Below are 12,041 nucleotides of genomic sequence, written 5' to 3' on the forward strand. Positions count from 1 at the left end.
TATATGTATATATATATAATTTATTTATTACATCATTATTTTTCATAGAGCAATCCATATAAAAAAACAAATGCTAACATAAACTGGACGTGTGTTTTTTTTCTTTTTCTTCATATAATTATGTAAAAATTTAATGTTATCAATATGTCTTTAACAAATCTCCGAGAGTTATATGAATAAAAAACATTTTCAACTAATTATTAGAAAACTAATTAATAAAATTTTAAATTAAGTAAACAAGAGGGAAGATTTAAGTAGTTACTAGAGTTAGGTTTGTAGTTTTATATATGTATGTATATACATACATACATACATATACATATGTATGTACATATATGTGGATTGTGCTTAGCGCCTTGGGCCCCATAGTTTAAGTACTTACACACACATACACACAGGGAGACACATACATAGAATAGAAGGCTACTTAGTTACTGCGTTTAACCAAAACTATACACAAATTAAATTTAATTAAGTTTTAACAGATCGTACCAGTCGAGTGAGTGTACAAAAAATTGCAATTGATTTTTACACAATCGATTAAATATTGGTTTGGGTCAATTAATGTTATGTATGTATGTACATATGTAGTAGTTACTTAGAATTAGTAAAAGGTTTATATCAAAACCTCATTTCTTGTTTTGGGAGTTATTACAGTTTCTCAATTGGCAAGTAAGTTTGTTTCATTCCTTCTTTGTTTGTGGGTAAGTGTTTGTTGTGTTGCGCTTAGTCGGTTAGCTTATGGTTTAGAGTTAGTATTAGTACAATAATTCGAGTGTCTTTTGTTGTTGTTGTTGTTGTTTTTTGATTTTTGCTATAATTATTTTCGTGTTTTAGTAAAGTCCCTAACTAACCGACATGCGATTAGCTAGTAGTCTTCATCATTCGTTGGGAAATTCATCAATGCGACAGCGCACAGCGTGCTCGAGTACCTCGAGACTAGCATAGTCCAATTCCTTGACCAGACAAAGACATGCCGACAATAGATTGGAATTCTACAAAGGAGAAATATTCAGTTTAGATGTTGGTCAATCGATCGAGCGAACACACACACACACTCACCCGGTTGACAGGCCGACGATGATAGCCTGCATAATGATTCATCACATTGGTGGAGACATTGCTAACCGAATCGCTGCACCGCACCTCTGGGCGTCTGTATATGGAATGGAATCAAAAATTAAATGAATTCGTTTGACCAAGGGATTGTCAGAGTTTGTGTCGAACCTTGCCCGCTGTCTCTCCTCTGGTTCCCATTCACCACCATTCTCGCGAGCACTGCCATTTCTATAGCCATAACCACGATCTCCTCCATCACCGCCACCGCCTCCACTGGGACCAGCACTTCCGGCAATACGCCGCTGACTCTGATGATGATTTAGATGCATTTGACTGCCATATGGATTATGCGAATGCTGCTGATGCTCCTCCCATTCGGTTAGATCTGTCTGACTATGACGATAATGCGCAGGATAGGCAGGTCTATCCGACTGATAGTATTCCTGAAAGGAAAATAATAATTCGAATGGAATACCATCAATCAATAAGAAGATCTTTACTTGATTTTAGAGAGTAATTATGAGGAGTTTAGTTAGGTGGTTTTTACATTGCATTTACATATACATACATACATACATACATATGTATATATGTAATTGTGTTTTCTTCTCTTACCTTCATGGAATGTGTCGATATGCTGGGCGGCAGAGGAGTTGGTCGAACTTCTCTGTAGCCAGCATGTGGACTCTCCTGATCAGAGCCCGGTGAGCGCTACGTTTAATATTAGTAGTTGTAGTAGTAGTAGTAGTTTTTGTTGTTGTTGTTGTTGTTGTAGTGGGTGGTGGTGGTGGTGGTGATTGTAGTGGTTGTGATTGTTGTGCAAAAAACTTGGTTAATATATCACAAAATAAAATATTATATTAAGATTATAGAGAGCTCATTTTCGAACCCAAGAGGGACCAACCACCTCTCCTCCCCACCGCCTTTCGTCAATTTTCTCTATATCAATTGCCCTCCATATGGCCCCATTTCGCTTTTTAACATATCTATATATACATACACATCTATATACATATCCGATTAGTTAGTTTCTCTTTGTTTTCAAAGTCAAATGTCGTTTGCCCATCGCGTGACTCGTTCACGCGTAACACTGGCAGCAGAGTGACAAAAAGAGAGAAAAGAGTTCGTGGGGGATGGGGGATGGCAACTGAAGTGTGACGGAAGGTAAGTCTCTCTAGGGCTCGTCCACAAGCTCATCAGCAGAGTTATAGCATATAGTCATAGTTATTTTTATGATAATTATGGTTAGGAAATAGGTTTCTTACATCGTTTTGATGATAGGAAGTTCGATGCTCTTTTGTTATGGTATTATGTTTGGGCGATGGCGGATGCACGGGTTCCTAAAGGGGAGGGAATTGGAAAGAAAATGATGGGAAAAGCCAAAAACATAATTGGGTTAGTATCATATATGTATGTATCTATCATCAGTATGTCTGTCTGTATTTCAATCTTTACTATGTATGTAGGTATACCTTTGTCGGTGTCGGAGGTTCTGAGTTAAGCATTTGATTATTGTAAAAATCGATATTATTTGCTAAATTAGATGATGATCCATCGCTGCTAATAGCAATTGGACTTGCTAATTGTGGCGGCTTGTTAATGAGCGAAATAGAATTTAAATGGGAACAAGGACCGACGACAGCAGCAACCACAGAGAGAGAATTACAATATTTGTAGAAATGGTTAACGTTAGGTAAGTGAAAGCCTTAGTCAAGTCATGGGATTTGGTTAATAACAATGGTTAACATTTACCTCTCTTATGGGGCTTGAACTGCAACGTTGTTGTTGCTGTTGCTGTTGTTGTTGTTGTTGCTGCTGCTGCGGATGATATTGCTGCTGTTGCATCTGTGGGGGCGAGTGCTGTGGATAACTGTGCTGTTGTTGTTGTTGCTGTTGTTGTTGTTGCTGCTGTTGTTGTTGCTGCTGTTGTTGTTGTTGCTGCTGCACATGCTGTGGTGAGGTACTATGTGGCTGCTGTGACTCTCTAGAATCATATGCGTACATCTCCTCCTCATCTCGTCCACGCAACGCATCATCCAGTTCCTCCTGTGTGACCTCAACATTATCCAGTTTCTTCAGATTGGGCAGAATACGCAATATAATTGCACGATAGCTAATGATATTTAAATTAAGATTAAGTCAAATCAAATCAAAACCAAATCGATACTCACTTTGGTCCCGCCTCATCACAGAGCGGATTCTCTTCCAGCCATAGATATTTGAGATTTGGCAAGTTTTGTAAAAAGGAAACCTCATTGATACTATTGATATTGTTTTTGCGTAAATATAATTCCTGTAACTTAGTGCAGTCTTCGAATGGTGCCAAGGTGGCAATGTTATTAACGCTGAAAGAAAATCAAACAAAATGAAGCCATATAAGTATTTTTTTCCAACATATTTTCACCTCAACTCTGTTGATCAGTCATTCATTCAGACATTTCATAAACAATTATATTAAGCCTAGTATTCAAATTTGTTTATCCTTGCAAACAAAGGGAATAGGTATTCATATTGGTCAGAGTCCGTACAGAACACGGTAAACTCATTTCGATATTTTACTATCCCCTAACACAAAGCTTCCTAACTTGATTTCAAATTTCAATTGGACTTCTCAAGCCCCTTTGTCTAGATCCGGTCCTGCATAGAAGCAACAATTTCTTGCTATAAAAGTATGTAAAATCATTCATTTAGAAATTCATATTTTAGACTGCTCTTCCATCCTTCTGGATCTGCTAAAATTTATTATTGAGTCTTCTATTTACTGCAGCCATTTCAGATAAACAGATTTAGTGCTTTGGAACGATTTCTCCAAAATTTTGAGTTTTACATGAATAACTTTTTTTGTAGACACATAATCTGTTCATCTTTTTAAGCTATCTTGACCTCAAACCTGCTTAAACTTGTTAATTCAATATACTTAGTAATAGTTTTGCAGAGATTCATCAAGATCGGACTACTATAATATAGCCCGATTTTCTTGCTTTTTTGTTTTAATTGTTTAATGAATGAGCCTTCTATCACTTATGTATACATTGATTCCATCTAGAATATTATTTCGTAGTTATCTTAATATTTGAAACCAAGAAAAGGGTGCAAAAATGTGACCTGAATCCAGTCCTGATATTAGAATTTAATTAAATATCAATAAATTACGAATAAACTTATTGGCATTTAAATTGTGAAAGTTTCGTCTGATGTCATAGTTAATATTGAAAAGAATCAGGTTTTATTTTCTCGTTTTTATCTATTTATTTTTAATTGGCCATTTAATAGGCGTTAATAGCCGAAAAGCAAGAGTTACGACCCAAAATTGATGAGAAATTTCAAACCTTGATTTACGAATTTGCAATTTAATTTTTATTTGTCAATTAACTCGATTAAATTATGACTGCTCCTTAAGAAATATCAAATGACAAAGAAATAAGAAGGCGCTTCCAACAAAGTGCCATGAATCATTTAAGAGTTATGTATGTATGTATAACCCTCCCCCCCTTCACCACTACACCCACCTTCTTCATGACAAAAGATACATTTTTATTCAGTTTCTCTGGCTGCTGCTTCTACATGAGGTCATTAACTCTCTTTTTAAGAATCTTTTAAAGAAAGTCGTTGTGTCTTCTTCGTAAGAAGAATTCTAAATGCCGTTAAGAATGGGGGGGGAGGGGCCAACTAGTCGGGGGTAGGGGAGTACACAACATGTGGGTAAGAACAACAAGCAAATGTTCATTGTCATCATTTATCATTTAGTCGTCTTTGTTGTCTTCGTCTTTTGTCTAGGTCAGTGCGAGAGTGCTTATTGTTGGTTAACACCTTTTTCAACCAGATATTTTTCTGTATTTCTCTTTTCCTCTCCCCTTTAACTTGCTAATTACTTTGCAATGGCCAATTGACTGTGAAAGGCGCGTGCTTTGATTATTTTACTCGCTTGTCAATCAATACGTTTCCGTTTGTTTTTCTTTTCTTCTTTCCAGAGATAAGATAAGATGACAGAAACATAGTAATACAATATCCATGGAAATGAAATGTTATAAATAAATTGCTAAACTTAGACAGCAAATGGCACACGGGTGCAATGGCTTGAGAAGTTTGGAGAAACCCGAGAGAGAGAGAGAGAGATAGAGAAGAGAGAAATGTTTCTATAAATAGAGATAAAGAGACAGGAGAGTGGGAATTCGAAATATACATAATTGAAGGAAGAAAACTCGTAGGTACTTCTTGTCAAGGTTAAGTGAATGTATACTTCAGTCTCAAGTCCCCACTCGCACGCAATGTAAATCAATATGATTAACATTTATCCCATACATAGACATAAACTACCTTCAACGCCAACGAAAACTCGATTTATGGTTCCATAGATTGGAGGAGTTGAGTATTTTGCTTTTACCTGCCCCTGCTAGGCCGCCATTGCCTAGCACAACAAATAACGACTTCTCCCACTTTCAAGCCCCCCAAGAACAACAAAAACAAACCTCTCCTTTTCAAGCCCTACACACACACACACACACACACACACACATAACTTTCGGGACCATAAATGGCAAACAACTCAATGCGAAGGAGGCCAAAACAGAAAATCTCTTGCCCAACGGCCTGAAACAAAAAGGTTTTTGTTGTTTAATGCAAAATACATACTATATACATAAATATACCTTGATATCGAGGGTCTTCAGAAGTGAATGGAGCTCACACACCACCAACCAGTCAACAACAACAACAACAAAGCAACTATGTACCTCCTCTATATGTTGCCTTTATCTACATATATGCTTAGCCGATAAAAGTTTGATTGCCAACAACAACAGCCACTTGACTGAGCAAAGAAAAAGGGTATTGAAAGTCAAAGGAAGTGCCAATTGGCTGAAGAGGTAAAATAATTCCAAAGATTCGAAAGAAAAAGTATCTAAATTTTCTTTAACCTTACAATTCCAAGTTAGAATGATTCAGCAAATAGATCCATTAGATTTTCTAAGAAGGTACCTATACATTTATGGATATAGAATGAGATCTGATCAAATATTTGTCATTTCATACTGAAGGTAGTTTTCGTCTCTACTTAAAAACCAAGTTATTGTCAGAAACTAAACTATATTTAACCTGTTTAAAATGATAAACTTTTAACTATATTACTATCTAGTGAAAATGAATGAATGGGTGAAAGAAATATTAATGACAAAAATAAATATAGCAACAATTTTGTTCCATATCATTAACAAAATGGCCATGGACAGGAATGATAATTAGAATTTGATCGGGAGTCCTGTTTATATAGTACATCAAAATCCAAACGCTAGGAGCTTTGGCCTGATGGATTGAGTAAATACATAACGAAGCATTCTAGGAAGACAATCCTCGTTTGTACCGACTGATTGACATTCAATTAGGAATATGTTGCTTAACTGATTTAATATTCTATCACCAGTTATCATCTGCTTCGGAACTAATAAGAATTCTTCGCGATCGAAGAAAAAGTATCAAATCAATCAAAAGCACAACTGTCATAGAGCCTACATATTGTAATGTTTACGATGCCGCCATCTGTAAATGGAATCAAATCTAAGCCGGATAGTAGCAGTAGAACTACAAAAGGGTAACAACTGGCCATCGCTTAACTTAGAATTAGTAGTCGATCTTACACGATTGTGAATTCGCTAACTTCTCTCTTTAAAAACGCCCCAAGCGTCAATTTTTAAACTGTTTCGCCTTTCGTGAAACTTTTCGCATTTTAAATTTAATAATCCTTACTCCTTAAAAGGCAATCGACACAACATGAACTCTATAATATTAAACAACATCTGGTCATTTGGTTAAAGCTCAATACGTATATAAAATTTGCTGATAATAAAGAAAGAAAGATCGATTTCTTTATCCACCTTGTTATGTGAGGGCCAGGAAAAACTAAATAATATAATTATTAATTGCATTATCAAACTAACAAGTTGAAGACAATGCAGCTTGGGTTCAAATTAAGTTGCAGACATGACAAATGAGATGACTGACACCATTGATTGACCATTCACCCAAGAGCCATCGCTTTTTAAAATGGGTTCTTTCTGGTTACTAAAGTAAACATTTCAGTCTTGTGGTATTTGTAAGTATAAATAACAGCTGTATATGAGCTGAAATATTTGCTTACAAATTGATTTTTAAACAACCTTGACAATCAAAACAAACTGAACAAAAAAAAAAAAAGATATGATTCTCGCCTTAAAAGGCCAGCAAAAACTGAATGCATTGGCAAGCAAGCAAAATATACTCTCGGCATTATCATCACCTACGTAGACAGCACTCCAAGAGCAAAAAAGTATCTCAAGTTCCTACATCAAGTATCCATATATGTAGAAGATACATACATACACAACATTCAAGAGCAAATTGTATGTTGTAGCCCTTCCTACGCACATTTGCCCACCAGTCAACCAGTTAGCCAGTCAGGCAGTCAGCCAGTCATCTAGTCAGCGGACCAACTAAAAAGTAAAAAAAAAACTATGGCCAAGTAGTTTTTGCCAATTTTGGGGTTTCTCGTCTCCCACGACTTTTAGTTTTCCATTTCGCTGCCGTCGCTGCCTTTTTGCTTTTTTGCATTAATTACGCGCTTGAGCGTGCCAAAGTTTTCGTTAGTGTTTTTTTTTTTGTTTTTGTTCGCTTGCCTAATAACATTGCGATGACATCATTTGAGACTGTAATATATCTCAGCTGTTTATATGTGCTCATAGTCATTATATCTCCTCCGACTTTGCTGTGAAATTGAAATCAATCAAAAAGACAGCAACAAACCAAAATGACACAAGCACAGAGAGAGAGCGAGAGGAAATGAGACAACATTTGCGATATGAAGATGATCCACACACACACACACACACACACAGACTCACGAAATTAAAGACCAATTCAAGCATAAATTCTTTTTTTTTTATACTATAATTAACCGACTTACCTAAGCGCCAAAACTTCAACACCGCGCATACGCCTGATTATGGAGACATCGCTGAGATCACTGCCCCTGAAAAAAGTTAAAAATAAATTTGATTTAATAAATTCTCCAACAAATATGGAATTTTGTTTACTTAAAAATATCTACTGAAAATCGATTGAATAAAAATTGAATTTACCCTAAAGCCGGAGACTGGGGCCCTAAGACGGCCGAGCCGGTGTGGTATTAAAGTCGATTACTTGATCTTGAGATCTTAAACTGTCTTTGGGGATTAGAGAATACGAATTTGGTAAATCAATTAACGATTGATTCCAGCCCATTGAGTTGAGCTCGCAATTGTTGACACTCGTTTTTTGGTTGTAATTCTTAACTAGTTTCAGCATGAATTGACTATAGCAATTTTAGATATAATTTGCAAAGTCTTCAGGCAAAATGGTAATGATGGTTCCAGAACTATGCCATACTAAACCAATAGTCTATACTAAAACAATTGTCTGATTATTACTTAAAATATTATTACTTTAGCTGTCATACTGTGCGTATACGTGATGTTGACCAAATACTCTACTAAAGTGCCAACAGTTCTTTTGGATTTTAATTGATTTTGATATGATTTATGTAATTAGAATACTTTCCACCTTTTAGCCTTACCCAAGCTCAGCAATTTAAACTAAATGGAATCGATCTGAGTAGCTACTTAGCTAAGGTTTATATAAAAACTCAATTAGCATGAATTTTCACCCTCCATCTATCTCTCTGCGTGTTAATATGCACATTTTTAATGAAAATCTACAGAGAATCGCTTCTCTCCTGCCAAGCCATGTAACTTTGATGAGTTTCAAGTCAAAAGCAAGTTGAACGATTTTCTTCTTGGCTTATTCTTCTAACATTTTCATGGCACTCTAAGCTCTTAAGTGCTAGAAGCACCAGCACCAGCAGGCAACATTTAACCACTTTAGGAGTCATGACTTGGCATAGATAGAAGATACATACATACATACGATAGAGACTTGGGATACAAACGTGAATGTACGCTTACGATACAAATGTGTCCAAAGTGTGGACACTTCTAAACTGGTTAGAAGATTTGCCTCCACATTGTGGGTCAAACTAAAGGAGAAAGAAGTGCCAGACAACGATAACGATGACGCTGACGACGACGAGAAGGGGGAGGAGGTGAAGGCAAAGTGAAAGCCAACCAACCATCCAACGAACAAATACAACAAATACAACAACAAAAAGTGGGCAGATCTCCCGTCTAGATCAAAGCTCAAATGTTAGGCTTTCACTCCATGCCAGATAGCTATTGCTACTGTTACTGCGTTGCCGTTGCCATTACCATTGCCATTGCTGCACCTGCAACATAGAGTGCCCCAACTGAAACTGAAACTGAACCAAAACCCACAAAAAAGAAAATACAGATAGATCTACACCATTTGAAAAAGATCAAACTAATGCTACCGTTTGTATTAGCTTGAAATTCTAGCAATCAGCTAAGATTATAAAGAGTCTGGATAATGAAACTAAATGAGACCAAATTTTAAAATAAAGCCAAAGAATGTTGCCGGATCTAGAGGAGAAAGCCGCAGGATGCACTTGAGTCGATTTTGTCAAACGTTTTTAAAGGACGAAAACAAGCAGCACCTTAAACAATTGAAATCTTTCAACATAACTTTCAATCGATATCTATTATTGGGGCATGTCTAATGTAGTAGATTTTATCCAATCTCTTCAATCACTCATGAATTTAAATACTTTACTGATATTATAAAACTAGTATTGGCCAAAATAAGGAAGAGCAGCAGAAACAGACTTAAGATGAACAAAAATATATCCCTCTGAACCAGATTAAACAAATATTTCAAGTCCATAACCCCTAATGCTGAATAAATTCCAATATGTTCTGAATATATAGCACATTTGCAATATCAAACTTGTACGTAATACTAAACCAATCTTAAGTTTCCATTTAGACGGATGGACAGACAGTAGACGGCTTATGATTATTTTAAGGAGTCTGAAATGCTTCTTCTTGCGCATTTCATTCATCTATTATTACATGGTATGAATAGCTAATTTTACATCAGATTTATTACAGACTGATTTTGGGCTAGATAGAAAGTGAAGCTAATTGAGGCAGCTTATTGTTGTAGTAGTGGGCTAGTCTAAGGCTAGTCTAAATGGGATTGTTATTTCGGGGATGATTCTGTTACTTACCAGCAATTGAGTTTTGTAATTAGGCTTAAATCTGATTGCTTGGCCCGAGCAATGACCATTTCCTCCGTTAGGCGTGTCATTTTGTGAATGAATTTGACCCGGTGACTATTGTACGTATTAACCGAACAGCTGTTTGAGTGTGTGTGGCTTTTGGCCAAACAAAAGTAAACAATTTAAAACAACAAAACAAAAAAGAAAAATAAAATAAAAGAAAAAGCACTAAAACACAACAGGTTATGTTCAACGAGATGTGGTTGTTGTTGTTGTTGTTATTATTGTTATTGCTGTTGTTGTTGTAACCGCTTTAAGTATCGCGCGCGCGTTGTAGGCGTTTCTATATTTGCAATTTTATAATTATCTGTCTCAGCTTCCAGCTCTAGGTGATGTTTTGTAGGAGCTAAAAGGGGAGCACAAGGAGGTGCATTCGCCAGATAAAGAGTGTAAATGTGAATGATGTTATTGTTGTTGTTGTTGTTGTTGATGTTGCTGGTGATGATGGTGGTGGTGTTGGCGGCGGTGCTGGGGGGATAGCCCAAAAGCTTCGTCTCCTCTTATTGGTTTTGGATGACTAAGCTGCGGTTGTTGCGCTTTGAATATAAGTTGGTTTTTTTTTTGTTGTTGTTTGCTTTTCGTTTCTCACTATTAACGTAATTTTACTTTTATATAGAGTTGAACACTGTTGCGCTTACATTAAACGTGTTTCTACTTATTTTTCTTTTCTCTTATTATTATTATTATGTTTGGTTTTTTACGTTTTTACGTTGTTAAACATTGCGTACTTTTTGTTGTTGACTCCTTCTGCTGGTTTCTGTGTGTATTGTTGAACGAAAATTGAGAAATTGTTATTAAACTAAAAATTTAGACAGTGTTTTCCTTAGTACTTTTATATACATATATATATATTTTTTTTTTTTTGGTTTTTGTTTTTTGTGATCGATTTTTCTATTCACTTTCTGAGCTACGGAAAGTACCCGTATTTTTGGTGTTACATCTGATATCGTTATGTTTAAGTTAGTTAATGTGATGGACTAACTGGGGAAAATGGTTTTCGAATGAAAACTCAATGCCTGTTGACAATGGAGTTTATACCCAAAAAAAAAAAAAAAAACACAATAATTTCAAATGACACAAAAAAAATTGTTAGGGTAAGTTCCAAATACAAAAGAGATTTTCCACAGATTATTGTGTGCCAGAGCGAGACGACAAACGCCCTTAAATATCTCGTAGCCAACACAATGCTTCGGTTCAGAGTTGGTTTTAACGCTGCGCGTTGCGCACAGCAAGACAGCGCCACGAAGACTAACTAAGAGTTGTTAGTTTTGTTCAGCACTAACTAAGAGAGAGCCCCCCAGTACAAATACTGCTACATTGTCATCGCAAATACAGTAGATGCCGGTTATAACGATAAGAAAGGCAAGGCAATGTTCTGTCGTTATAACCAACAATTAGTGTATAAACTTTTTGATTTAAACTTTTACCTAACACAAAGCACTGTTCTCTGGCAGGACCTTTAAAGTATTTTGGCTAAAGTGACCAAAGAGATGAAACTTTAAAGGCGGATACTTAATTTGGGACTACCGATCGATTCATCCGTTAAAATTTTAAAGGCGAAAAAGAGATTACGAATAAATTATATTACTATATATGTATATTTAAATATAAATAAATATATACATATGTAGGTATCTGAGGTAGCGAGTATTCACTGTATCCAACTCGGGTTGGATTTTAACAAAACAGTCGAACAACTAATAAGAGAGTGAAACAACTAACAAAAAAGCCGACTCCTTTGCTCCAACAAAAGAGTCAATAAAATGCACTCAGAGAGATGGAA

At 36.0% G+C, this 12,041-nt stretch overlaps 1 protein-coding gene across 7 annotated transcripts; it reads right to left on the minus strand.

Moving 5' to 3' along the window:
- Nucleotides 1-435: 435 nt before the first annotated feature.
- On the minus strand, nucleotides 436-11,473 carry LOC137579951 (probable basic-leucine zipper transcription factor Q). Of its 7 annotated transcripts, none has more exons than XM_068293854.1 (11): nucleotides 11,368-11,473; nucleotides 10,208-11,015; nucleotides 7,994-8,059; nucleotides 3,231-3,404; nucleotides 2,812-3,172; nucleotides 2,532-2,651; nucleotides 2,325-2,399; nucleotides 1,675-1,770; nucleotides 1,228-1,502; nucleotides 1,063-1,156; nucleotides 436-995 (listed from the first exon to the last, which is right to left on the minus strand). In XM_068293854.1, the coding sequence occupies exons 2-11, from the start codon at nucleotides 10,285-10,287 to the stop codon at nucleotides 882-884; spliced, it is 1,455 nt and encodes a 484-aa protein (XP_068149955.1). In that variant the 5' UTR covers nucleotides 10,288-11,015; nucleotides 11,368-11,473; the 3' UTR covers nucleotides 436-881. The 7 variants fall into 7 exon arrangements, with proteins under 7 accessions (XP_068149955.1, XP_068149956.1, XP_068149954.1 ...); XM_068293855.1 differs by lacking the exon at nucleotides 11,368-11,473 and having other exon boundaries at nucleotides 10,208-10,354; nucleotides 10,897-11,332; XM_068293853.1 differs by lacking the exon at nucleotides 11,368-11,473 and having other exon boundaries at nucleotides 10,208-10,354; nucleotides 10,987-11,331.
- Nucleotides 11,474-12,041: the final 568 nt, after the last annotated feature.

Source organism: Drosophila tropicalis, unplaced genomic scaffold (assembly GCF_018151085.1).
Source record: "Drosophila tropicalis isolate 14030-0801.00 unplaced genomic scaffold, ASM1815108v1 contig_805, whole genome shotgun sequence".
NCBI classification, from domain to species: domain Eukaryota; kingdom Metazoa; phylum Arthropoda; class Insecta; order Diptera; family Drosophilidae; genus Drosophila; species Drosophila tropicalis.

Coding starts and splice junctions, on each gene's coding strand:
- LOC137579951 (XM_068293854.1), bottom strand. CDS start 10,287: ATGACACGCCTAACGGAGGAAATGGTCATTGCTCGGGCCAAGCAATCA. Junction 2,652..2,811: donor GTTCAAGCCCCATAAGAGAG/GTAAATGTTAAC, acceptor CTCATTAACAAG/CCGCCACAATTAGCAAGTCC. Junction 996..1,062: donor ATCGTCGGCCTGTCAACCGG/GTGAGTGTGTGT, acceptor TCTCCTTTGTAG/AATTCCAATCTATTGTCGGC.